Source organism: Bos mutus, chromosome 14, assembly GCF_027580195.1.
Source record: "Bos mutus isolate GX-2022 chromosome 14, NWIPB_WYAK_1.1, whole genome shotgun sequence".
Lineage (NCBI taxonomy): Eukaryota > Metazoa > Chordata > Mammalia > Artiodactyla > Bovidae > Bos > Bos mutus.
The window spans coordinates 65,515,728-65,542,498 of NC_091630.1; the positions used below are offsets into that span (position 1 = coordinate 65,515,728).

The 26,771-nt window shown below is 51.9% G+C and overlaps 2 protein-coding genes across 2 annotated transcripts in view; one reads left to right on the plus strand and one right to left on the minus strand.

Moving 5' to 3' along the window:
- The first annotated feature begins 3,713 nt into the window (after positions 1–3,713).
- On the plus strand, positions 3,714–25,992 carry FAM83A (family with sequence similarity 83 member A). Its single transcript, XM_005891973.2, has 4 exons — positions 3,714–4,674; positions 13,957–14,124; positions 14,925–15,049; positions 22,481–25,992. Exons 1-4 carry the CDS (start codon positions 4,195–4,197, stop codon positions 23,013–23,015), a joined length of 1,308 nt encoding a protein of 435 aa, XP_005892035.1. The 5' UTR covers positions 3,714–4,194; the 3' UTR covers positions 23,016–25,992.
- The window catches only part of C14H8orf76 (chromosome 14 C8orf76 homolog), a 32,158-nt gene continuing 20,844 nt past the window's right edge, over positions 15,458–26,771 (minus strand). Inside the window, exon 6 of the mRNA XM_070382433.1 lies at positions 15,458–16,314. Within this exon, the coding sequence (XP_070238534.1) occupies positions 16,135–16,314 (180 nt within the window). The 3' untranslated portion in view covers positions 15,458–16,134. The remainder of the gene's footprint in view (positions 16,315–26,771) is intronic.

Genomic DNA, 26,771 nt, shown 5'->3' on the forward strand with positions numbered 1-26,771 from the left:
CAGAGGGAGGGTGGCGGCTGCCCCTCGAGTCAAACAGACACCCTGTCCCTCCAGGTTCCTGGGCCCAGAGCGCAGGCCCTCAGCCCCTGGGCCACCCCACAGAAAGCTCTGGATTCCTGCTTGAGTAGCTTCTGCCTGTGTAAGCTGGCCTCTGCCCCGGGAGCCCTGAGCCGTTTATTCACCCAACAAGCATTGATTAAATGCCTACTCTGTGCCAGCCCCAAAGTGGGAGACGTGCTGGGGAGCCAGGAAGCTAAGTCATGTCTTGCCTGTCCCCCATCTCCCTCCTCAAATTGCTCACAGTAGGAAGAAGGAGATTTTCATTTACACCCACAGTTACCAGAATTCGGGTGCCGGTAGAAGTAAGGTCTTCGGAGATAAACCCAATCCAGGCTTTGCCTTTGGGCACTTGAGGAATTTCCTTGACCTTCCTAAGAGGAAATAGTAACCCACTCCGATATCCTTGCCTGGAAAATCCCATGGACAGAGGAACCTGGCGGGCTACTGTCCACGGGGTTGCAAAGAGTCGGACACGACTGAGTGATGAACAACCACCCAACGCCTCAGTTTTACAAACACATTGCAGGGCTGCGGCAGGATGCAGTATGTCATATAATATCAACCACATCCTAGAGAATAGACGGGCGCTGTCTTAGGCTGGAGAATGGAGCAGAAACTGGGCAAGGCTGGACCACTCATATCACACAGGCCTTCTCTCTTAGATCTCACACCTTTTGAGGTTCATCCCGTGAAAGAGGCAGAGGGTGCTGTGCTTCAGAGGGTGCTGTGCTCGCCACGGGGACCGGACCACCCACCTGTGGCTCCTGGCACTGCCGCCTCCCAGTCAGATGACCCTGTTAGTCAGGTAACTTCTGTGCTTCAGTTCCCTTCATCCATGAAACAGAAATGGTCACAGCACTTACTCACAGGGCTGCTGTGACGACCGAATGAGTTAACACACGCAGAGCACGTAGAATAGCACCTAGTACTTAGGCCACGTTCCCTGAGTGTTCTGTGACTATATGGAGAAAAGTCAAGTCCAGGGGGCCCTCTAAGTTACCTCCCCAGGCTCACATACGGTCACAGGCACAGTCTGAACCCAGCTGGGCCTGATTCCAAAGGCATGGAACCTTTTTGCTTTTGCACCACTCACGGAATTAAGCGTCACGGGAGGATGAAGCAGTGTACCTATCATCAGACAAGACTGACTGAGGCAAGTTCTAGAAGCACCCTGCCGGCTCAGAGGAGAAGCAGTTAAGAACTGTCAGCAAAGGCTCCCTCCCATGGATGGGACTCAGGAAGACCTTGAACTCTGAGAAGGATTTGAATCAACCATGATGGTGGAAGCAAGGACTTCCCGCTGAGGGGGCGGGCTGAGCAAAGGCCGGGCACTGGATCTCCCACATGGGTGAGGGCCCTAGACCAGGGTTCCTCAGCCTTAGCGCTATTTTTTTTTTTAAGACTTCTTTCAGGTGGATCATTTTTAAAGTCTTTATTGAATTTATCACAATATTGCTTCGGTTTTATGTTTTGTTTTTTTGGCCATGAGGCAGGTGGGATCTTAGCACCCAGACCAAGGATCGAACCCACACCCCCTGCATTGGAAGGTGAAGTCTTAATCATTGGACCGGCAGGGAAGTCCCTGGCTTTCTCCCTTACACACTTTCTGGAACTGAAAAGAAGATTTGGATTGTTCTAGTGGAAAAGGGTGGAGAAGGCAATGGCACCCCACTCCAGTACTCTTGCCTGGAGAATCCCAGGGACGGGGGAGCCTGGTGGGCTGCAGTCCATGGGGTCGCACAGAGTTGGGCACGACTGAAGTGACTTAGCAGCAGAAGCAGTGGAAAAGGGCAGGGGAAGGGAAGGGAGGGTGAAGCTTGGCAGAAAGCACATGGGCTTTGGAGGGACCATGCCAGGGACTCACTAGCTGGGCAAGTTACTCCACTTCTCTGAACCTTGCGTTTCACATCTGTGAAGTGAGGCCTGATCCTCTGAGTGTCCCTTAGCACAGACAGCCAGTGTGCAGGGAGGACTCGACAACAGCCAAGTGGAAGATGTCCGCACACATCACAGACATGCAGGGTCTCCAACACCAGGCTCAGGACTCAGTACTTGGTACTCAAGGGGCCAGGTAATCGAGAGCTTCTGAGCCTCGCAGTCAATCAGCTCAAATCCCATGGGTTATCATCCCCTCATCGGCCTGGGGACTGGACTTGGTGACACAGACTGGAGAACAGGCTGAGGACCCAGAGGAGATGGGGGAGGAGGGGAGGTTCGAGGAGAACGTGGGCAAAAGGTGAAGTCCACCTGCAGGAGCAGGATCTGGAGGAAGGGCGAGGGTGTGGAGCCCAGTTGTTCCCACGTGTGTGCTCAGTCGACTCTTTGTGACCCCATGGACTGTAGCCCGCCAGGCTCCTTTGTCCATGAGGATTCTCCAGGCAAGAGTACTGCAGCGCGCTTCCATGCCCTCCTCCAGGGCATCTCCCCAACCTGGGATCAAACCACGTCTCCTACGATCCCAGCACTGACAGGTGGGTTCTTTGTCACAAGCGCCACCTGGGAAGATGGCCATGATGGTGACCTGCAGCAGCTCCCCTCCCCTTTCTGTCTCACTCCTCTGCCCCCTCTGCTTCTTGGGATCACTTGTACTGGAATCCTAGCCTCAGAGTCTGTTTCTGAAAGAACCCATTCAAAGACAGTCGCATAAATAGCTTTTGGCAGGAAAGAGCTCTCTGCAGGAGGTACCCCTTTGTCTTGTCATTAATCTTAAAGAGGCACCTCTGTGCTCTACTCATCTTCTGGCCCTAGCGCACCTTTCAGACCTTTTGATCACAGAATACCTTGCCTAATCTGTTGGTTCTTTCCATAGATCAAAGAAGTAGAAATTAAATAAGAATAAGTAATTAACAGATAATCAGATTTCTTTCCTAACTTCCCCTTCAGTCATCTCATGAACAAGCTGTGTGAATATGATTGCATCTTAAGAAGGATCACAAGAGGTCAACAAGCCTGTATGCAGTGGGGGACAGTGATGACCCTGAGTCCTTACCTCAAAGAGTAACTGAGGCTACTTCCTTTTTCTTTTTAAAAATCTCATGGCTGAGCAGACTCTCAGGAGGTTTTAGGGGGATACTGCATCCACCATCTCCCGAAATTGCCAGAATTCTGATTAAAGGCAACTTTTCCTTTTTACCAACGTTTGTCTCTGTCTGGAGTACTGACTTTTGAGTGTCGAGCAGCGAGACCTGATTCGGTAACACCAGGACTCTAGGTTTTGCAGTCCATTGACATGGAATTGATGATGCCCTGATCTGAAAAGAAAATGTGGCTTCCCCCTTTAAAGTAGCGGTTCATCTACTTTAAACATACCTGTGGCCACCTGCCCCTCCAGCACTGAGAACGACCAATCCCATTGCTCCATGGGTCTGACATGACTGAAGATTCTCAAGACAGTATTCCAAGCAGACACTTCCAACAGCCCAGGACTGGTACCTCTCTGGTGGTTCTGCTCAAGCACCACCATGGCAAACACAAGAAGGGAAGAGCGATGGGAGAGAAGGCTTTTCCAGGGGATGGGGAGGTCGGGGAACTTGAGGAGTCACTGAGAGAAAGGAGGAAAGCCAGATAGACAGCTCTGCCTGGCAGGCACCCAGTTTCCCTCCTCACACAGGGACCAGATGGACACAGGATCTCAGGGACTTGGCAGGAAAACTGTTGTCTTTGAACCAATCAGCGTCTGCACTGAAGAGCTCAGGAGGGGGACCCCAGGCACCAGGTGACACCGGAGCTGGGAGAGCCTGCTGGCTTCCTAAGTGGGGCCTGAGGAGCTTGGGGAGAATTGCACAACAAGCTGGAAAGCCGGCTCAGCGCGGCTGCTGGGAGGAGAGGAAGTCTCCCAGGGCTGAGTGTGCCCAGGCATGAAGGAGCCGGCCCTCCTGGCCGGCGGGCAGGGCGGGCGTTGCTCAGAGATAAGCCAACCCCTGGCAGTGGGTGATGAGCCCTGTGAAGCATTGCTCCGGACAGCAGTAAACCACCTCCTCGGAGCAGCTAGTCCTGGCTGTGAGCCGCACGGCAGTGCCAGGAAAGGGTGCCAGGAGCCCCGCTCCTCCTGGGCAGTGTGGCCCTGACATCAGGAAGGGCTCAGGTGCCAGCTGCTCCCTGCTCCCCCACCCCCCGACTCAGGATCAGGGCAGCATGAGCCGGGCAAGACACGTGGGCAAGATCCAGAAACGCCTGGAAGATGTCAAGAGCCAGTGGGTCCAGCCAGCCAGGGCTGACTTCAGCGACAATGAGAGTGCCCGGCTGGCCACAGATGCCCTCTTGGATGGGGGTCCCGAGGCCTACTGGCAGGCGCTCAGCCAAGAAGGTGAGGTGGACTTCCTGTCCTCAGTGGAGGCCCAGTACATCCAGGCCCAGGCCAAGGAGCCCCCCTGTGCCCCAGAGCCCCCAGGGGCGGCTGAGGCAGGCCCCAAGGGGCTCGACACCTGCTCCCTGCAATCAGGTACCTACTTCCCCGTGGCCTCAGAGGGCAGCGAGCCGGCCCTACTGCACACCTGGGCCTCTGTGGAGAAGCCCTACATGAAGGAGAAGTCCAGCGCCACCGTGTACTTCCAGACGGACAAGCACAGCAACATCAGGGACCTCATCCGCCGCTGTATCACCCGGACCAGCCAGGTAGCGATGGTGGAGCCCGCGCCTCCTTGGCCACAGGGGTGGGGGTGGGGGTTTCAGGAAAGCAGAAAGGGGTGCCTCCTGTTCTAAGGCATGCAGTCCAGACGACTGGAGCGTAGGGTGGAACCAGGGATGTTTCTCTCTGCCTGGCCCTAGATCACTGACTTCTGGATTCCCCCTTGTCACCATCCGGGTTTCCTGGCCACCCATCACTGGAACTCCTACAACAGCTTCCCTTCTGACCCTCCTCTCCCATTTTGATCCCTGACCACCTAGTCTCCAAGCTGCTGTAAACACTTTTTACATTTTGACCTTGCCACACGGCCTGTGGGATCCTAGTTCTCCAACCAGGGCTTGAACCCGTGCTGCCTGTGGTGGAAGCACAGTCTTAACCATTGGACAGCCAGGGAAATCCCTGTAGACAATTTTTCTATACTTCAAATTGAACTTGTCCCCTTTACTGCTTAAAGTCTTTAGTGGCTCCCACTTGCCCTCACTGGGAAGAGCTGACTCCACAGCACAGCTCACAGCCCTTCCAGTTCCTCTCCCCTGTTTTGCCACTCAATCCTGAGTGACCTGGAGTTTTTCAAACCCACCAGGCTCTGTCTTGAGACCTCTGCACATGCTGTTCCTTCTTCCTGGAGCCCCCTCACCTTCCTGGCGTCTCCTCTAACACCTACTCCTTCTCAAGACCAAAGGGGACTGAAGTCCCCTTCTCAGGCAGGCTTTCCTGAGTTCCCCAGGCCAGGCAAGGCGCCTCGTGTCTGTGCTTCTGAATGAAGGGGCTGCTCCACTGGGATGCAAACCTGTCCTGTTTCCTCTCAGACTCGTCTGGCCCTGTCTGCCCACAAATTCAGCACAGCGCTTGAATCCAGCCGGTGGTCGGCAGAGGACAGAGGAAGCAGCAGAAAAGATTTCTCCCTCCCCAGAGTGTTTACCTTTGAATAGGTGACTTTAGAGGAAGAAAAATCCTTCAGGACCAGAGCTTAGCTGGCAGAATTTAAGGTGCCGAGACTGGCACTTGGTCAGGAGTTCTCCTGCTGCTCCTGGAACTGTGGATCCACAGGGGCTGCACACTGTCGGCCCAGGAGAGGGGATCTTTCTACCCACATGCATAAAATGACTCCTTAGCATAGGGGTATGGGTGCCACCTCTTCTCCCAAAACTGCAGAGAGCCAGAGGTGAGAATGGCCTCCCAGGAGAATACTTTGTTATCCGTAAAGGGTCTCCCTGTCTCATCACTCAAATTATTTATTTTACATTTATGTGTGTGCGTGTTAGTAGCTCAGTCATGTCCAATTCTTTGTGACCCCATGGACTGTAACCTGCCAGGCTCCTCTGTCCATGGGGATTCTCCAGGCAAGAATACTGGAGTGGGTAGCCATTTCCTTCTCCAGGGATCTTCCCAACCGAGGGATCAACCCTGGGTCTCCTGCCTTGCAGGTGGATTTTTTACCATCTGAGCCACCAAAGCATTAATTCTGTTACATCTAAAGGAACTTGAAAAAGAACACATTGATATTTAAGCTCCTTTTCTGCTAAGATCCACTCTCATGATGGACTCCCCTCCCAAGTCCAATACTGTGTGAAATCCTTTTTTTTTTTTTTAATATTTATGTATTTGGCTGTGCCGGGTCTTAGTTGTATCACATGGGATCTTTGATCTTAGTTGCAGCATGTGGGATCTAGTTCCCCAACCAGGGATGGAAACTGAGGTCCCTGCACTGGGCATGCAGGGTCTTAGCCACTGGACCAAAGTCCCTGTGTGAAATCTCATGGCTCCAGAAGAAGCCACCAGCAGTGGGGAAGCTGTACTTAAAAGAAGAGAGGGAGTAGAATTCTGAAGAACAAAATAGAAGATAACAGGGGGTAGAGCATCGACTTTCACATTGCTAGACTACTTCAGAGCAATATTTCATGTTTTGCTGATGGGCTCAGGCGGGCAGTCAGGAGTGCCCACACTGCCTGGGCTGGGCTGCATGACCCAGGGCAAGTCCCTGGGCCTCCCCAGGCCCCAGATTCTACACTGGACTAAGGTCCTTTCCAGCTGTCAGGGCCTGTTCCTAAGTGTGCTACCTCTGGCCTCTCTGTGCTGAAGTTCAGTGCTGTCCCGAGGGGCGGGGACCAGGGGTGGTGGTGAAATTCTCAACCGCAGCTGCAGCTTAAAGGGGGAGCGAGGCTCCTGGAAAGCAACCAGGTGAGGGCTTGTGAAACACCGTCCCCCTGCCAAATCCTTCTCCTGCCCCGACCCCACCCAGGGAGGCGGCTCTCTCTTCACCTCTGTGAACTCGAGGCCTGCTGCTGACTTTTGCTCTATCCACAGCATGTTACAAACTTAGGGCAACACTTAAAAATCAGAAGATTCCACTCAATAGTAAGAATTTCTAGCTCCTCTCAGCGAGTCGGAAGACTGGCTCTGTGGGTGCTGAGTCAAGGCCACCCCTTTGTGTGGGTCGCCGTCACTGCTCTCTTCATCAGTCCCTCTCATCCCGGGCCCTGATGTTGTTTAGTCGCTCAGTCTTGTCCGACTCTCTGTGACCCCACGGACTGCAGCATGCCAGGCTCCTCTGTCCTCCACTATCTCCCAGACTTTGCTCAAAAGCGTGTCCCATGGACAGAGAAGCCTGGCAGGCTATACAGACCATGGGGTCACAAAAAGTCAGACACAACTTAGCAACTAAACTACAACAATGTCAAGGCCCTGATGACCTTCATTTTGTTAGCTGTCAGGCTCCTGCAGGCAGTTTGTGATATCACTCCCATATACTACACACACACACACACACACACAGGGCTCAGGAGTGACAGAGATGCCAGGGAGGCTGGATCCCCAGTCACAGGCAGTCCTTGGGAAGCAGCGTCCACACAGAGGGGGAGGGCGGGAGCAGGTTTGTGCTCTCCCTCTCCTATGGCTTCAGCCCCCAGGAAAGAACAGAGAGGGAAGAACAGAGCCAGCAGTTTACATTCCCTATGGAGCAGGAGTTCACCCTGTTTCCTGTTATGCTCTCATCCCTTTATTCCACAAAGCCTACACTGGCCAGGCCCTGCACCCAGGATGGCGGAGCAGAACAAGAGGCATCCCTCCTCCCAGCCACCTGCCCTTAGGGGAGTGGAGGGGACACTGGACTTGAACAACCCTCTGTGCCTGGGAGCAGAGGGGAGCGTGACTAAGGCAGGCTTCACGGAAAAGTTGACCTGTGAGTTGAGTCTCAGAGGATGAGTAAGAGTTTGCTGAGCACAGAAAGGAGGGAAAGGAACTCCAGGCCCAGGGCGGGTCAAGAGCAGAGGTCAGGAGGAGGGAGAGGGCTGGATGCCCTGGAGGCAGGGAGACCTGGAAAGGACTATCAGGAAGGAAGAGGTTTTCACTTGCAGTTCCCTAGAGTACTCATTCACACTTTAAGGATACACACAAGAAAACAGATAATAGCCATGGTTCCTTATAGATTTATACATAGGATAGATCAGGAAATGGCAACCTACTCTAGTACTCTTGCCTGGAAAGTCCCATGGATGGAGGAGCCTGGTAGGCTGCAGTCCATGGGGTCGCTGGAAGTTGGACACGACTGAGCGACTTCACTTTCACTTTTCACTTGCATGCATTGGAGAAGGAAATGGCAACCCACTCCAGTGTTCTTGCCTGGAAAATCCCAGGGACAGGGGAGCCTGGTGGGCTGCCGTCTATGGGGTCACACAGAGTCGGACATGACTGAAGAGACTTAGCAGCAGCAGCAGATCAGGAAATAAGTACCAGAACCTATTTCAGCAGTAGAAGATGTTTATATAGGTTAGTCTTTATTCATGATAGTATGTAAGTGCTAGTGATTTCAAAGCAACTTAGAGTGGCTTTTCTCCTTGTCTCCTTGTTTTAAATTTTGTCTTTTAATTTAAAATTTCCAAAGAGGAGCTGGTTGGACCCTTGGGCCAAGTCAACTCTGATCTCTGCAAACCTTTATGGCTGGTCTAAAGATAGCTGGCTTTTGGGTCAAGTACCAAGTTCTTCCCTGGTGGTTCAGACTGTAAAGCGTCTGCCTGCAATTCAGGAGAACTGGGTTCAATCCCTGAGTCCGGAAAATCCCCTGGAGAAGGAAATGGCAACCCACTCCAATACTCTTGCCTGGAAAACCCCATGAACGGAAGAGCCTGGCATTCTATAGTCCATGGGGTCGCAAAGAGCAACTTCACTTTCACCAAGAAGCAGGAGGCACCGCACACCATGCAGGGCCACGTGGGGAGCACCAGGGTCCATTGCGGGGTTGGAGGGTGGGAGGAGCCAGGGAATGCATGGGCATAAGTCTTTATTGTGATTTTGCAGGCAAGGCAAGGCAAGGCAGGGTGAGGTAAACTGTTGAGAACTGGTTCGTTTGAATAATTCCGAAGGCTCGGAGCCACAGGTGGTCCCTGGCTGTCCCATACTTGGCACTGGGGTGATTTAGGGTGGGAAGGGAAATATTGTCAGGATGCTGGAGGTTAGATAACGGAGGCTTGGGACATGGGTCTGGACTGCTTGGTTAGCATCTCAGAGGCTCCACCTCTAATAATAAACTAACCCTGGGATGTCAAAGCATCACAAAATACAGAAAACAAAAAACATGAATAACCCATCCTCCAAGTGTGGTCCAGGATCCCCGAAGGTTCCAAGACCCCTCCAGTGAGTCTGTGAGGTACTGCCCTTTCTAACCACTCATTTGTGTGAGATTGGACTATCTTTATATACTTCCCCGTAAACAACACATCACAGCAGATTGCTACAGGAGCCATATGAGAACCAGCTGTCTCCTGTTAAGCCAGACACCACAGAGATTTGCAAAACTGAAAAATAATGCCATTCTGCTCACTCCATTGTTGCTTTGGAAAGTACAGTTATTTTTGCCCTAAAATTGTTATTCATATTAGCATGTGATGAGTTTAAGTAACAAATATTAGTTGTTTTAAAATAATGCTTAATAAACATTAAATGTTTTCTCAGTTTGTTTTTAATATGACAAATATCAATAGTTATAATCCACATTAAACAAAGCTCTTTGGAAGCCTCAGTAATTTTTAAGAGTGTAAAGGGGTCCTGAGGCCAAAATGTTGGAGACCCTGAGCAGACAAGCCCCCAGCCCTGCTGCATTCCTCTTCCTCTCCCTTTCAGTGAAGAAAACTTTACCCAGCTCCCTGGGGAGGTGGGGGGTGGGGGAGTGGGGCAATGCAGAGGAGCAAAGGGGCAGCTGTAATCCGGTTCCCAAGAAGCTCCATGCCCCCACCCCTAGGTGTCAAGGACCACCTTTTCAGGCCGAGCCCCTGCCCTGGGAGCAGCTGAAGGGAGAACAAGGCTCAGGGGTGGGACACAGCAGGAAACCTGCCCCCACCGCACCAAGCGCTGAGGAAGCTGATGAGCGTGTCCCCGCCCCGCACCTGGTAACTGGGACTCCAGGGCCTTGAGCACCACCAGGGGCCCCATGGCGAGCTCTCTGGCTGTTCCTCTGACATGGGCTGCTGAGGGAGGGCAGACCTGGGAGAGAGGGCTCCAGCACCCCCCACCCCCTAGGCCTGTGGAGTTTACAGGCAACAGGGCGCCTCCACTGGGGGCCAGAGCCCAGTCCCACCAGGATGGGGTGGGGAGCCTCCAAAGACCAGTGGCAGTGCTCCTTCCCCACCCCCCCACCCCCACCATCCTCCTGGGATCTGTGATTGGCCTGTCTCCCCTCCCATGGGGGTTCCCTAGAGTAAGTCCCTCCTCCCCTGAGTGCTGGGGCTCAGTGCTGTATTGTCACTGCTCCAGGTGGGCACTGATGGCAAGAAGCACCAGGCACGGACAGAGGTGACGCTAAAGGGGGGAGCATATGCTTGGAGGGGATAGGCCTCTCACAGCTGCCTTTCTAAGGGGTCTTGGCCCCCTCACCCTGTGGTCAGCAGATAGGTGATGGTGGAGGGTCCACCTGGGCCCTTTCTGCTCATGTTCTCTTTGAGCTCTGCTCTCTGGGGTCCCCCAACCCTCCCAGGCTTGACTCTCCTTCCCTACCCATCCCTAAGCCACAAGCAGAGAAGGGACAGACTACATCTGATGTAAACAGAGATGAGTTCTTCTCTTAGCTCACGGTAGATTGGTTGGGAGCGTGGCTCTGGATTGGGATCTAGGGCATCTCCAGCCTTCCAGCCCTGCGGCTTTTGGCAAGTTACTTAACATCTCTGCACCCCTGTTCTTCACCAGGGAAGTCCGGGTCATGGTGTTGTGAAGGTCACAGGAAATAAACGTGCGGCTGAGTAGTTGCTCAGGAAATCAGGTGCTCAGGTGCTGCGGTTATTACACATCAACCAAACTCAAAAAGGGAGCATCAGGGACTCCAGGACTCCACGCTTCCACTGCGGGGGCGCGAGTTCAAGCCCTGGTCGGGGAACTAAGATCCCGCATGCTGTGAGGCATAAATAAATAAAGAGTGAAAATTACGTTTTGCTTTTTTTAAGGGAGCATCAGCACATATGAAAGAAAGAGGGAAGAGTAGCAATCAAAGGACAAAGTGGGGCGTGGGGTGCTCAGTGCCTCCACCAACTGGCCCCAACATGGTTGGTGGCCCCACCAGGATCCAAATCGCCTCTCCCCTCCCGCCTCCTGCCTCCCCCAAAGTAGCAAGATTTCCAGCCCATGAGAAACTCACGTCTGCCTGGCTGGTAGTGGAGGGTTCTCAGCCACGATTTGAGGTCTCCGCAGGATGAATGCTGCTTGTGGGCACCGCCCCAGCAGACCTGCAGGCCCCTGACTGGGTCCCTCCATCTCTCTGAGACTCCAGATCCCCAAAGCTGCCCTGCCAGGCTGTGCTCCCAGGCCGACTTCCTTCCTTAGCACGGGAAGTACCTCCTTCTCCTTCTCAGCCAACCCCATGCCTCCATGCTGGTCTATCTGATTGGCCCTAAGAAGATTCCCAGATGGTACAGTGGTGAAGAACACACCTGCCAATGCAGAAGATGTAAGAGATGCAGGTTCGACCCCTGGGTCAGTAAGATCCCCTGGAGAAGGAAATGGTAACCATTCCAATATTCTTGCCCGGAGAATCCCATGGATAGAAGAGCCTGGCGGGCCACAGTCCATAGGGTCTCAAAGAGTCAGACATGACTGAAGCAACTTAGCACATGTGCACAAAATGTCCAGGATGATCTCAGCTTGAGAGTCTTAATTGCATCTGCAAAGACTCTTTTTTTTTTTTTTTCCAAATGAGGTCACAGCAACGGTTTTGGCGGTTAAAATGTAGACGTATCTTTTGGGATTTCATCATTCAGCTCACTAGGCCCTGTGAGGTGGGACTCCCACACAGGGGATGGAAGAAGTCATATACATGGCCTGTAACCCGTCAGGCTCCTCTGTCCCTGAGGATTCTCCAGGCAAGAATACTGGAGTGGATTGCCACGCCCCTCGAGAGGACCTTCCTGAACCAGAGATCGAACCCGAGTCTCTTGTGTCTCCCACATTGGCAGGCAGGCTCTTTAGCACTAGTGTCACCTGGGGAGCCCTGGGAAGAAGTTACTGACCTTGAATTGATCCAGCTGGGAGACAATGCCAACAGGAGGCAAACAAGATGAACCTGGATGCCATGAGCCTGTCTTTCCAAGCATCCCTTACATTAGGGTGCTGGGCTTTTTGTAAACCCAGCCAAAACACTCTGTCCATTAGTCACCCGCTTACCAGCCCTGGCTCTGGGAAACAGGGACTCACTGGGACACAACTGGGAGGATTTACTGACCTCCTAAGGGGAGAGAACTGTCTCTTTTGCCAATACCTTAGAGGAGGAGGCATTTGTCTTTCAGGAGAGAGGCCCTCAGAGTTATTGGCGCCATAAGCTTTAATGTGTACATGTACTTAACCGTGGGTTTCCCTGGTGGCTCAGACGGTAGAGAATCTGCCTGCAATGCGGGGACACCCAGATTTGATCCCTGGCTTGGGAAGATCGCCTGGAGGAGGGCATGGCAACCCACGCCAGTATTCTTGCCTAGAGAATCCCATGGACAGAGGAGCCTGGTGGGCTACCATCCATGGGGTCACAAAAGAGTCAGACATGACGGAGCTACTAACACACACACATGTACTTAACTGTGTGTTAACAGAGCCATGTTTCTAAACATCTCTAGTGACCTGTAGCCCTGGATGAGCAATTTCTCAGTGGTCCCCTCCACTGTCCAGATACCCAGAGCAACTGAGCAGCAAGTCAGCTCCATGTAGGTGCCAGCCAACTCCTTCACCTCTCTCTGTGACACTCTTCTTGCTCTTGCTACTTCCAGATGTTTATGGTCCAAAAATATGTATTGTAACTATTAGGAAAGTGGCAGAACATTATTATTACAGGTGACATTGAAGAAAAAACTCACCCCAGTGCCCCAGCCAAATATGACCGCCAGTGCTGGCTTTGTACTTGTCTACCTATATACCGGCTTCCCTCACTGGCAATTGTAGTAGACGTGCTATCATTTAGTCCTTTGTTTTCTTTTTTCACTTAGTTAATTGTTAATACACATTTGGTGAGCATTATACTAAACAGCAAGATTTGCTTAAACATTTCACTGTTCCTTATAGTTTCTATGTAACCCTTATAATGATCATTTTAATGGCTGCTGAATAATCTACCTGTCAATGCCTCGTTGGGGAACTAAAATCTCATAAGCCATGTGGTGTGGTCAAAAATAAGATAAAATGAGCTTGGGGTGCTGCTGGCACAAGAAGGATGAGTGGGTGCCTGGCAGGAACACGTACTTCTCTCGCCGTGACTGGATATCTAGACCCCTCACCCCCCGAGTTTCTGCTCTGCCGGACGACGCAATTCCTGCTGGTTGAGCAGGACTCCCTCCTCCACCCACTGGGGCAGCTCAGTATCTAGTCTAGTTTATACTTCCTGGGGTCTCCACAAGGGTCTGGTTTGAGACTTAAAAACATTTGAAAGCCAGGGGCCATAGAGTGCCTTCGAGTTCCAAACAGCTAAGAACCCATAACTGTAAATCTGTCCCTCTCCTGTGATTCTGCCCAACCACCTCCCCTGGTCTCATCTCCGCCTCTCTGCCTCCTCTTTTTTGCTTTTCTCTCCGTTCTCCTCTGCATTTTCCACTCCAACAGTGGGAGGAGAGGCCAGAGGATATGAGGAGGGGCTGGAGATGAGGGTAGGGCCCTGCTGCAGCTCTGCATGCTTCCACAGTCCTGCCGTCATCCCCCACCACCCCCAGCTCAGCACTCATGGGACCAGATCTCCCAGGCCCGCTGGAACTGAGGAGTTAGGCTGAAACCAGTTAGCACCTGGCCCTGTCCCCTCTGCCCTGGCCCAGGTCCTGGCGATCCTGATGGACGTGTTCACGGACGTGGAGATCTTCTGTGACATCCTAGAGGCAGCCAACAAGCGCGGGGTGTTCGTCTGTGTGCTCCTGGACCAGGGAGGCGTGAAGCTCTTCCAGGAGATGTGTGACAAAGCCCAGATCTCTGACACTCACCTCAAGGTAGGGCCCCGTGATGGTGCGAAAAGTACTTTGTGTGAGCATAGGATAGGCTACGCCGTGGTGACACATGCCCCCATCTCACTATAATAAACATTTACTTCTTGCTCAAAGTCCAGGTCAGATGGCCCTTCCTCACGGTGTGAAAGTGAGGCCCAGTTGTGTCTGACTCTTTGTGACTCCATGGGCTATATAGTCCATGGAATTCTCTAGGCCAGAACTCTGGAGTGGGTAGCCTGTCCCTTCTCTGGGGATCTTCCCAACCCAGGAATTGAACTGGGGCCTCCTGCTTTGCAGGCAGATTCTTTATCACCTGAGCTATCAGGGAAGCCCTAGACACTAATGAAGGGTACCATAAACCCGTGATATGATTGCTTTCCCCATCAGAAGTAGCTGAACTCACACCCCTGGACTTGGATTCAGAGGACCTCAACCCCATCCTGCCCGGAAAGCTGTGTAGCTGTGCCACAAGGAACACACGGCCCCAAGAAACAGTGACAGGAGAGAGGGAGGATTCTGAGGGATGAGCTGAGGGCCTGAACTGGAAGAGCATCCTGTCACTCCTGTTTTCTGCTTTGTTTGAATTCTACCATCTCCCCTTTCTTTTCTTCTTCATTACTCAAATAATGTCAGGATATGGAAGAAAATTTAGAAGATTCAGCCAAGGAGAGCATAAAAATGGCTCATAATCCCACCAACTAGCGATAACCCTTTTGCTCTTGCTGAGCATCCTTCCAGACATTTCTAGACAGGTGTGTGACCATAAATACATAGTGAGGACACCTTGACTTCCCTTCCAACAGAACATCTCCATCCGGAGCGTGGAAGGAGAGGTGTACTGTGCCAAGTCAGGCAGGAAGTTCTCCGGCCAAATCCGGGAGAAGTTCATCATCTCAGACTGGAGATATGTCCTGTGTGGATCGTACAGGTGAGTGCTGGGTTCCACCTTCTGTTGGGGACTTGAGGAGGCCAAGGCTGAGCTCGGTGCAGACCAGCCCCAACCGCTCAGGCCCACACACCCACAAGCAGCTCCTGGGGGAACTGGGGACTCATCACCTACACAAGGCTGGAGACAGAACCTGCCTGGGAGAAAGGGGGAAATCTGGGTCCTTCCTGGGAGGAATTCTGGGTAGGGAGACACTTACAAGTGCCTTTTTTCCCTTTGTGTTGCAATAGGATGTTTCCTCGTTTCCTTTCTCAGAGCTCTCAGGTGTGATTCTAAAGCCGTGCAATTTGCTTTGTTGTCTTTGGGGGCCCTATTTTACTTCCAAAATGTTTCATTATTTTAATATAGACAGTGTACAGAGACATTAATGCATATGCCAGATAATGCATCCATTTAAAGTGTGACCAGCTTCAGGGACAAGGGGGAGGTCAGAAAGTCCTTCCTGCACCTGCTTCTCAAATTCCTTTGGCCTAAAGCACATCCATCTTCTGTCACAGTGGCATCCGTGGATGTGGTGAGAGCATGTCCACAGCCCCTCCGCCACTGAGCAGTCATCTCCCCTGTCCCCATCTCTGGGGAGCTGGCGGTGCGACTGGCAAGTGCCTTGAAAGTGAAAGTGAAGTCACTCAGTTGTGTCCAGCTCTTTGCAGCCCCATGGACTGTAGCCCACCAGGCTCCTCTGTCCATGGAATTCTCCAGGCTAGAATACTGGAGTGGGTAGCCTTTCCCTTCTCCAGAGGAGCTTTCCAATCCAGGGATCAAACCCAGGTCTCCTGCATTGCAGGCTGATTGTTTATCCTCTGAGCCACCAGGGAAGCCCTTGTTTAGCCATTAAAAAGATTCCTGTATGTTTGAAAAGGACAGAGAAAGAAATTCTGAAAGAGAAGATGAAGGAGGAGGAGGCCTTCTCTTATTTTCCATAAGGACAATCAGGCCTCTCTCTGTTCATGTGTATTTGCCCTTAGAGCATGCAGGGGCGGCTTTGACCTTGGAAGGGGCAGAAGGAAGCAGAACCACTTTGTTGAGCCAGGTCCTGGGCCAGGTGCCATCAGACCTTTAGTAAGGATTTAATCTTCATCACATGTAGAGGGAGGCATCATTCTTCTGATTGACAGATGGGGGACTAAGGCACATAGCAGGTTAGGTGACTGGGCCAGGGTCACCAGCTTCTTTGACCAGGATCTCAGGCTGGGCTTGATATGGGGACTCCAGGGCTTCCCAGGTAGCTCAGCTGGTAAAGAATCCACCTGCAATGTGAACCAGGAGACTCTGGTTAGATTCCTGGGTCGGGAAGATCTGCTGGAGAAGGAATGGCTACTCACTTCAGTATTCTTGCCTGGAGAATTCCATGGACAGAGGAGCCTGGAGAGCTACAGTCCATGGGACTTCAAAGAGTGGGACATGACTGAGCAACTTTCACTTTCAGAAGGAGGGTGGCAGTGGGCTTGAGGACCACCAGGCCATTCATCCTGAGAACTGTAGGGAACCCAGCTCCCAGGGGGAGGACTGAACAACTGATCTGTTTGCCAGCTTTTCAGAGGATCCTTTTCCCTGGAACCCTTATAGGTGTCACCAATAAAAACAAACAAAAAAACCCCCAGAAAAGCCTTCACCCCACCCTTCCAGTCTGGCTGTCTCTGGGCTTCAGGTATTTTGGCCCTTCCCTTTGGATGCACACAAAGGGCTAACCAGAGAGCTCTCTCTCTAGCTGAGCCTTGAGGGTGGGGCTGGGGAGGGTCTGAGTCTCAACAGCTAAGCTCTTGTTGAGGGTCTCACTCAGCCCAGGTGATGTGCCACGTGCTAGGAACACCTCCCTCTCATCAAGAAACATAGATGGATGGCCAGAGTGTAGTGTGGTATGTGCTCTAAGGTCAGTATGCGCTAAGAAATGACCCCTCGTGGGGTCTTGGCTGGCAGGTCCTGGAGGTTGGATTGATGCTTGGAGGATGAAAAAGATTGGAACAGGGGAACGGGTTGCAAGAGCAGGGAGCTGAAACAGCTTGAGGAATAACATGATAAGAGCATGGCCTTCTAACTGGCCCCTGATTCCCACTCCTGCCCTGACCCTTTATCTCGGTGTGCTCTGATTATTTTTATTCCATCTTAAGTCATTTTTGAAAAATTCTGGGCATCACCCACTAAATCAGTTTCACAGATGGTGATGCACCAGGTTGAAAAATTGTGTTCCTCTAGCCACACTGGGGGCTTCCCTGGTAGCTCAGCTGGTAAAGAATCTGCCTGCAATGGGGGAGACCTGGGTTTGATGCCTGGGTTGGGAAGATCCCTGGAGGAGGGCAGGGCAACCTTAACCTGACCCTCACAGCCACCCCTGGGCTTTCTCTACCAGGAACAGAAAGATTTTTAAATGCTAACCAGATCAAATCACTTGCATCCTTAAAATCCTTCAATGCGTGTCACTGTCCTAGGGGGAAAAAAACCCACCTTCTTGCCATGGCCTCTGTCTCAGCAGGGCTCTTCCCGTCCACGCTGCTGCAGCCACATGGGCCTCCTCCCAGGCCCTTCCTGCCTCCAGTCTTTGCACTTGCTGTGTATTCCCTTTGCTGGAGAGCTCATTCCTGCTGTCTTTGTCCTGCTAACTCATCTTGCTGGTGGCAGCTTCCACATGATTCCCTAGAGAGCTTATCTATGAACTTGGTTAGCCAAGATAGTAAAAAACATGGTGTCAGGACCTAGACTGGGTCTGTTTTCTTTTCTATTGCTTCCTGGAAGGAAGTACAGATAATACAGTGCCTGCATGTTTGTCTATGACCATAAATATCTGAGGAATGAATGAATGTTCATGTTAGGTCCTGGCCATCCAATGTGGCTACGTACATGTGTGCTAAGTTGCTTCAGTCATGTCCAGCTCTTTGTGACCCCATGGACTGAAGCCCACCAGGCTCATTTGTCCATGGGATTCTCCAGGCAAGAATACTGGAGTGGGTTGCCATGGCTTCCTCCAGGGGATCTTCCCAACCCAGGTCTCCACATTGCAGGCAGATTCTTTACCAGCTGAGCCGCCAGGGAAGCCCCCAGTGTGGCTAGAGGAACACCATTTTTCAACCTGGTACATCACCATCTATGAAACTGAGTTAGTGGATGATGCCCAGAAATCTTAAAAAATGAAATAAGATGGAATAAAACTAATCAGAGCACACTGAGGTAAAGGGTGTTCAGGAAATTGTTGTGGGGTTATGCACATATTTTCATATGGAAACAGTTCAGGATGTAAAATATGTTTCTCCAAGAATAGCCAAGATAGGTCTGAAGAAGAACAGGTGGGGAGGACTTGCCTGTCCAGAGATCAGGACTTGTTGTGGTGCTGTAGACAACGTGGCATTGGGGGAGAGACAGACAAAGTGACAGAGGGACAGACAGAAGGCCTAGACCCAGACCCGTGCTTGACAGGGCATGTCAGAGGCGTGGGGAAAGGGGAAACCGGGGGAAAAATTCTCCACATGAAAAACCGGATTCTACTTCACACATACACCCACATGCGTGCACACACACAATCACCTCCAATAGATTAAAAGAAGTTAAATGTCAAAAACAACTTTAATACTTTTAGTAAAATATAGAGATGGATGTCTTTTAGACCTTAGGATAAGGATTAGACATCTTAACCCAGACTCTCCTCTGTGTTAAACAGAACACAAAAAAGCACTGACCAAAAAAGATTGCTAAATCTGACTATACTACAGTGAAGAACTTTGGTTCACTGAGAGACGGCTTAAAGTAAGTGAAATGTCAGATTACAAACTGGGAGCAGGTTTTCATGATGCCCTGACAAGATTAGCGCTGAGAATCACAGTGAACTCCCACAAACCACACACGAGAAACAGCACAATGGAAGTGTGGGCGAGAGGTGAGAGCAGGAGTTTCATGCAGGAGGAACCACCTGAAAAGATGTTCAGCATCATCAGTGATCAGGAAAATGCAAATCAAGGATAGAATGAGTTACCATTTTATGGCTATTCATCAAAAAAAAAAAAAAAAAGACTGACCATACAAATAGTGGATTTAACGAATTTCTCCATCGCTGGTGGGTTTTCAAATCACAGTGACTTTGGAAAGAGTTAGGCATTTCCTCTAAAGTTGAATATTCACCTGGTTTTACCCAGCAGTTCCACTCCTAGATAGAAAGACTGGTCTGTGAGACATTAGGAGACAAGGAGAAGCACTGGTGCGAGAGGGTGCTCCTCCCTCGGTCAGCAGGAAAACCATCGAAGCAACTCAGATGCCTATCAATGAAAGGATGGATGACAAAGCCCCCGGTGGGACTTCATACAACAAAGACAAGTGAAGTACAGCAGTAAGAAATAACACGGATAACCAGCAATATGCAAGAGAAAAAAAGTCCCCAGAGATGACATGTATGTTAAAAACAAGTAAAATATTTACCATTGTTCCTCATCATCTGTAGAGGACTGGTTCTAGCATCCCCACAGATACCAAAATTCAAGGATACCCAAGTGCCTCATATCAGTTCAGTTCAGTTCCGCCGCTCAGTAGTGTCCGACTCTTTGCGACCCCATGAATCGCAGCACTCCAGGCCTCCCTGTCCATCACCAACTCCCGGAGTTCACTCAAACTCACGTCCATCGAGTCGGTGATGCCATCCAGCCAAGTGGTGTACAATTTGCATATAACTTACACACATCCTCCTGCATACTTCACGTCTTGACTACTTAAAATACCCAATACAGTGTAAACTGTATGTAAATGGTTGCCAACTGGCAAATTCAAGTCTTGGTTTCTGAAACTTTCTGGAAGACTTTTTTTTTTTCTGAATATTTTTCATCCTTGAGTATATGGAAGGCTGACAGTACTTTTGAGAATATATAAAACTTTTTCTTATTATAGAAAAAGGAAAGTATGGGAACTATGACACAGGATTCTGGGTGATGATTTCTTCTATTTTGGAGAAACTGGAAAAATGTGTTCCTGCATTTAACCATGTGGTTAAATGCAGGTCATTGTCAAGATGCTAGCCTTTTATTTTGGGTGGTAGGTTCATAGATGCTTGTTGTTCAGTTGCTAGGTTGTGTCTGGCTCTTTGTGACCCCGTGGACTGCACCGGAACAGGCAGGCTTCCCTGTTCATAGGCTTCCATGTTCCCGTGTTTATAGGTGCTTAGGTTATTTAAAATAACCAAATAAAGCTACGTAACTGTAAATGGGCCATTAATAGATCTTTGGCATGGGTCTTGAGCCAAAGATTATGATCAAATCAATTCTATGTACTTGTGAAAGTGAAAGTCGCTCAGTCGTGTTCAACTCTTTGCTAGTCCATGGACTGTTATAGTCCATGGCCTGAATCCTCCAGGCCAGAATACTGAAATGGGTAGCTGTTTCCCTCTCCAGGGGAACCTTCCCAACCCAGGGATCAAACCCAGGTTTCCCAAATTGCAGGTGGATTCTTTACCAGTTGAGCCACCAGGGAAGCCCAAGAATAATTGAGTGGGTAGCCTATCTCTTCTCCAGGAGATCTTCCCAACCCAGGAATTGAACCGAGGTCTCCTGCATTGCAGGCAGATTCTTTACCAATTGAGCTATCAGGAAAGCCCCTATGTACTTAAGGGTCAGAAAAGAAAAACCCAATAAAAATAAAATTCTTACTATGGGTGGTGATAAAAGAAAGCGTAAAAGCTAGAGTACAGGATGAATGGACTTTTGGGGTGTAAGGGAGGAGCACCCTCACACAGTGAGTATGGCAAGGAGGTAGCACTCAAGTGCTGTAAGGACATGTGGGCGCTGGGGGCGGGGGCACAGGGCACACAGAGTGCGTGGGGCCTGAGAAGTTGCCTGGGCACCTTTGGACCTTCTTTGTTGAGAAAGCACACAGTTGCTTGGTCTAATCTAGCCTGATTCCAAAACACAGGGCGATTTCTTTTTTTTTTTTTTTTTTTGGCCGCTCTGTGCAGCTTGCAGGATCCTAATTCCCAGACCAGGAAATGAACCCCGCAGTAGAAGCACAGTCTTAACCACTGGACCTCCAGGGAAGTTCTACAGTTGATTCCTAGCGTAGCCAAGAGTGCTGCTGTCCCAGATTAGCTGCCCACCTCTCTGGGTTGTGTGGGTGGCTCCCGGGCACAGGTGAGGTTTGGACAAAGCCTCATTGTTCTTCCCAGGATTTCCCCAGCTTTGCATGGGCCCCGCCCTGCCTCACAGAGCAGGGGACTCCTGAAGCTGGACCTGCCTTTTGGCGGAAAGACAAGCTGGGGCCTGGAGGCTGAGACCCTTGGTGAGGCTGTTTCCATCCCACGCAGTGACCCTGTCTCCTTCTGACCATTCTGTGTCCATTGCTCCAGGCCTGGGCCCACATTATTGATTCTCTTGATAGTTAGACTGTCAAGACTAACCTGATAGTCTTTTGTGGTATCATCTGGCTCTTTAGGGGTGACTGGGTGATGAGAGTTTTCAATCAGAGATAGAAAGGAATCTGTTTAAATTAGAGAATCATAAAAATAACGCGTAAATGCCTTAAGCATTTTGTTCAATAAAATGTGTAAATGAGGGGGAAGGTCAGGGCCTCTGTTTGAGGGTGTCCTCCCGCAGTGTCCAGGCAGACCCTCCATGCAGCATCTCCCCTGTCCTGTCCCCACCCCCCACCCCCACAGTATTCTCCTTCCCATTCCCCCAAAGCACAGGACTCTCCCTCCCCGTCCCACCCACGAAAACCTGGCTACACCCTTTAGAGTTTCATGAGCCCATAGCCCTGCCGTCCGAGGAGCAGCCCAGACCCTCATTTGTTTGGAAGAGGCAGATGTCGTGCATGTCACAGGTGGGGCTGCTGTAGCCCCAGCGGCTGGTGACCCCCAGCAGCACAGTGGGGGACACTGGCGCTCGGCCAGCACGTGGCCCCTCTGTGCCTCCACGGGGACTTCTGAGGGGCTCTCATCTGAGCACCGGGAGGAGCCCTGACCCGAGGCAAGGATTTCCTCTGCATCTTAATTACTTCCGTGCAAACATTCGCTGGGGCTTCCCAGGTGGCGCTAGTGGTGAAGAAGCTACCTGCCAATGCAGGAGATGCAGGTTTGATCGCTGGGTCGGGAAGCTCCCCTGGAGGAGGGAATGGGAACCCACTCCAGTGTTCTTGCCTGGAGAATTCCATGGACAGAGGAACCTGACAGGCTACAGTCCATAGGGTCGCAAAGACCTATGACACGACTGAAGTGACTCACACACACACACACACACACACACACACACACACACTCACTGTCTCTGAGCTTCAGCTTGGTTATCCATAGGAGGAGTAACTGGGGGTTCAATCAGGGTGGAAGGAGCTGGCGTGGAGGTGCAGTGGGCATACCTAACGTCCTCCTGGTCCTGCTGGACCAGGTCCTCCTCCGGTGCAGGGTGCCGGCGGCCTCCCCACCCCCGCCCCTCACTCTCTCTCCTCTCCCTCCAGCTTCACCTGGCTCTGTGGGCACGTGCACCGGAACATCCTCTCCAAGTTCACAGGCCAGCCAGTGGAGCTGTTCGATGAGGAGTTCCGCCACCTCTACGCCTCCTCCAAGCCCGTCATGGGCCTCAAGTCGCCCAGGCTGGCCACACCCCTGCAGCCCGGAGCAGCCCCTGGGCCCCCGCCTGGCCGCCTCAGTGACAGCAGTGGCTCAGCCAGTGACCGCACATCCTCAAACCCCTTCAACAGCCCATCGACGGGCAGCAACCCCCAGACCCGGAGTCTGTCCACGTCCTCAGGGCCTGGCAGCCCCCTGGCCCCAAACCCACTGCTTGCCTCCAGGTTCCAGCCCCACCACAGCCCTTGGGGGGCCCTGACCCCACAGGCCCACTTCTCCCCAAGGCCCCATGACGGCCTGCCGGCCCTCTACAGCAACCTCAACGCCTACAGGCCCACTCGGCTGCAACTTGAGCACCTGGGCCTGGTGCCCAGGGTGGCCCACACCTGGAGGCCCTTTCTACAGGCCTCCCCACATTTCTGAAGAGTCCCTTCTGCCAGCTGACCTCCCCGGGGACAAGGCTGGGCATTCTTGGATTTTTCTGGCTCAAGGACCCCACTTCAACACTGAGTGGCTTTGGACCTGCTTCCCTTTGAACTAAAGGCACTTGGACGAAACCATTGCCCATGTTTGAATGTTCCCAGGCCTGAGATGATTTGCTTCCTGACCCCCTGGTATGGCCCAGGTAGCACATTCCAGAAGGTTCCAGGGAGGTGGTGGGCAGGGAGCTAGAGGACAAAATCATGAAAATAGAGCATCTTTCTTCCAAAGAGCCGCCAGGGCTTTAATATCAACATTTCCTGAACCTGTAATGCAACAAGGGGCTGATGCAACCCAGGTTTTACATATGGGTAAACTGAGGCACTGAGGCAAAGGGTGGGTGTGACCAAGGTCCTCCTCTGTCCCAGTGCCCAGGAATGGCCCACTCCCCAGGGATTCAGGAGGGAGAGATTCAGGAGACAGTCTGGGGACATACTGGATGTTTCTGGGAGGGGACGGAAATGCCTCTTCCCTGGAAGAGCCTAACACTAGAGAGTCCCTGGGGTGGTGAGTAGGGATGGGGCCCAGAACCTACCACTGGAAATTATGTGAGGTGGTTCAAAGTGTGGCCACCTGGGGTGGGGCAAACCAAGTCTTCCAGGGGATGGGGCTGGACAAGGCCCTGTGGCAGCTCAGCTTTTTGCTTTGAAGAGCCTTGGGCTGACCTGGAGGTTCCTGGAGTCTGGGCTGGATCCTGGGAGGCTTGAGTTGTCAGATCTGAGAATGGCCCTGCAGTTGTGCTTCAGGCAGCCTTGAGCAAGCAGGGAGGACCCCATATTGACCTTGCAGCCACCAGGTGCATCAGCTACCTCCAGTTCCAGCCCCTCCACCTGGCTTGCTGACATCCTGAAGCAGGAACGCCGTGCCCTCACCAGCCCCATCGCTCTTTCATCCAGTTTGTTCCTGTGGTGCTAATAGATCCTGAGGGTAACAGATCCTCCTAAATTTAGGCCTGCTTGGGTAGAAATAAGAACACAGGATGTTTAGGGAGCACAGAGGAGGGCCAGCCAGCCATTTGGTGGGGGAGGGGGTGTTGGGGGACACTTCCCAGAGACATGACAGTTAGCCTGAGACCTAAGGAACAAGGCTGTTATGGCTGGGGGGAGGGGTGTGATGAGCTGTTTTGGTCCAGGAAAAGCAGGTGTAGAAGCCCCGCAAGAACCTTCTGGTTTCCATGCCCCCCTACCACCAGCTCATCTCAGCAAATGCCTTCCTGCTGCCCGGCTCAGAGGCTCTGCCTTTGCTGCAGAGCCCGGGGGTGGGGTGGGGGGGTGCAGTACAGAGTCCTTTCTCCTGGTGGCCTCTGGATCCTCATGCACCTGGCCTCCTGAGTTGCACTCTGCAGGAGGCATCTCCGTGCAGCCTAGCCCTGTTTATATTTCTCCAAAGACACTTCCGACAGGCTTCCCTGGTGGCTCAGATGGTAAAGAATCTGCCTGCTTATGCAGGAGACGTAGGTTCAGTTCATGGTTCGGGAAGCAGCCCCAGAGGAAGAAATGGCAGCCCACTCCAGTATTCTTGCCTGGGAAATCCCATGGACAGGGGAGCCGGGCAGGCTACAGTCCATGGGGTTGCAAAAAAGTCAGACACCACTGAACGACTAAACAACAAAAGCAACACAACGCTCCTGACAGAGGCAGAGGCGTCTGCTTCGTCTTAAAAGTGTTTCTGTCCTCACTTCACCTTTTCCTCCCTAGTTCCTGAAAACTCAACAACAACAAAGCCCTTTGGTTCCTGAAGGTTCTTTAAGCCCCGGTCCTGATGCTGCCTTTTTCCTGCTGACTGCCGTGATGAGGTTAGAATGACCAGGGCTGTGCAGAGTCCTAAGCTGAATCTGACAGCCTGATGAGAAAGCTTCGGGAAGGGAAAGCTTGCTGGGGTGCCAAGAGTCCAGAGGTGGGCTCTGTCCCCACATCTGGCTCCGTCTGGGTGGAGAGGGGGCCTGCAGCCGGAACAAGCCCTCCTCCTCCCATTTCCTTTCCACCAGCCAGTTTCCCCTGTGGTTATCTTAGGGGTTCTTGAGTATTGTTTTTCTCCCTCTGGGCACCTTGTCATTTCCCCGTGATCTCCACCTGCTGGGAAATCAGGTGTGGTTTCCTTTGGCCACTGGGATGTGAGTGGAAGTGTTGAGGAGCACATCCAGGTTTCTAAGCTCCTAGGCGCAGATTTTCTTATCTCAGGATGGAGCCCCTTCAGCCAGTCCAGGTTCCTAAGTGTCTACAAAGATCAAGATTTGCTTTCCCCACTGACCTGCAATGGATAAGTAGTTATGAGCAAGAAATAAACCTTTGCTATTTAAGCCTCTGAGACTTGGGGCGGTTTCTTATTGTACCATGATCCACTCTAGCCTGACTGATGCAATCTCGGGACCTGCTGATGTGAGGCTGGGCCATCCCTTTTTGCAGGACTGGACCCCCCCAGGACTCCTAGCCTTGGATTCTTATTCCAAGATGCCATTTCCACTAGGGGGCTAGGTGGGCTTTACACACCTGGCAAGGGAATGGCTGAAAGCCAAAGCAAGTCCTTATCTAAGTTTCCAACCCTCCTAAACTCAGGCTTGCCCCACCTTTAATTCTGCTCCTGGCAGGACTCACACCTACACCTGCCTTGGCAGGCCGTCTTGCTGGGGGCCATCCTGAGATGTGTGGAGTCTCTCCTACCGTGTGGAATTCAGTGACAGCAGTGGCACACCCACCGTGTGTCAGACACCTTACAGCAGCAGGCATAGAGTCCCAGACTCACATGGGTCCTGGAGAGCGCCAGAGTCAGCTGAGAGCAGCACCCGCGTGAACCCCCGTGGTGAGGAACCTGAGAGAATGGGAATTCCCTGGTGGTCTGGGGGTTAGGACTCTGCGTTCTCACTGCCAAGGGCACGGGGGTGATCTCTGGTTGAGGAACTAAAATCCCACAAGCTGTATGACACAACCAGAAAAATAAACCAATAAAAATAAATTAAAAAAAAAAAAGGAACACGCAGCCTTCCTTGGTGTTCCAGGGGTGAAGAAGCTGTCTGCCGATGCAATGCACGGGACACAGGTTTGATCCCTGGTCTAGGAAGATTCCATATGCCGCAAGGCAACAACTACTGAGCCTGTATGCCCTGGAGCCGGGCTCCGCAACAAGAGTAACCACCGCAGTGAGAAACCTGAGCGCAGCAACAAAGACCAAGTGCAGCCAAAAATAAATTTAGGGAAGAACACGAGGGAATGAAAGAAACTGTATGATGGTCATGTTCATGTTGGGGGACAGAGTGGAAACACAGTCCCCAAACCAGGGATCATATTACCCACCTGTAGGGTTATTAGCCAGGACTGACTGGGGTGTTGATTGGAATGATCACCCCTGCCCCTCAGGCCTCTTCCTTCTGGAAATGATCTGTGGTGTTCATTTGGTTCTCACTATATACTGATCTTTTACCTCCCTATTTATCCTGTTAGAGGTCAGGGTATCTTTACAAGCCTCCCTGGGATGGTCCCGGACGCAACGGATGCTGACTGGTCAAGGAAATTCGGCGATCCTGAGAGGGCTGAACGTTCAGACACCCTAGGACAACCGTCACTGCCCCTCACCTTGACCCCAGCTCCCTGCGTCCACTCTGCTGGCCCTGCTGGCCCGGCCCAGAAATGCCAGAGTCACATCTTCCCGTGCCGTATTTTCTGCACTAAGTCCAAGAAGCTGTTGGACACGGGGAGACTGTCA

Coding starts and splice junctions, on each gene's coding strand:
- FAM83A (XM_005891973.2), top strand. CDS start 4,195: ATGAGCCGGGCAAGACACGTGGGCAAGATCCAGAAACGCCTGGAAGAT. Junction 4,675..13,956: donor GTATCACCCGGACCAGCCAG/GTAGCGATGGTG, acceptor GCCCTGGCCCAG/GTCCTGGCGATCCTGATGGA. Junction 15,050..22,480: donor GTCCTGTGTGGATCGTACAG/GTGAGTGCTGGG, acceptor CTCTCCCTCCAG/CTTCACCTGGCTCTGTGGGC.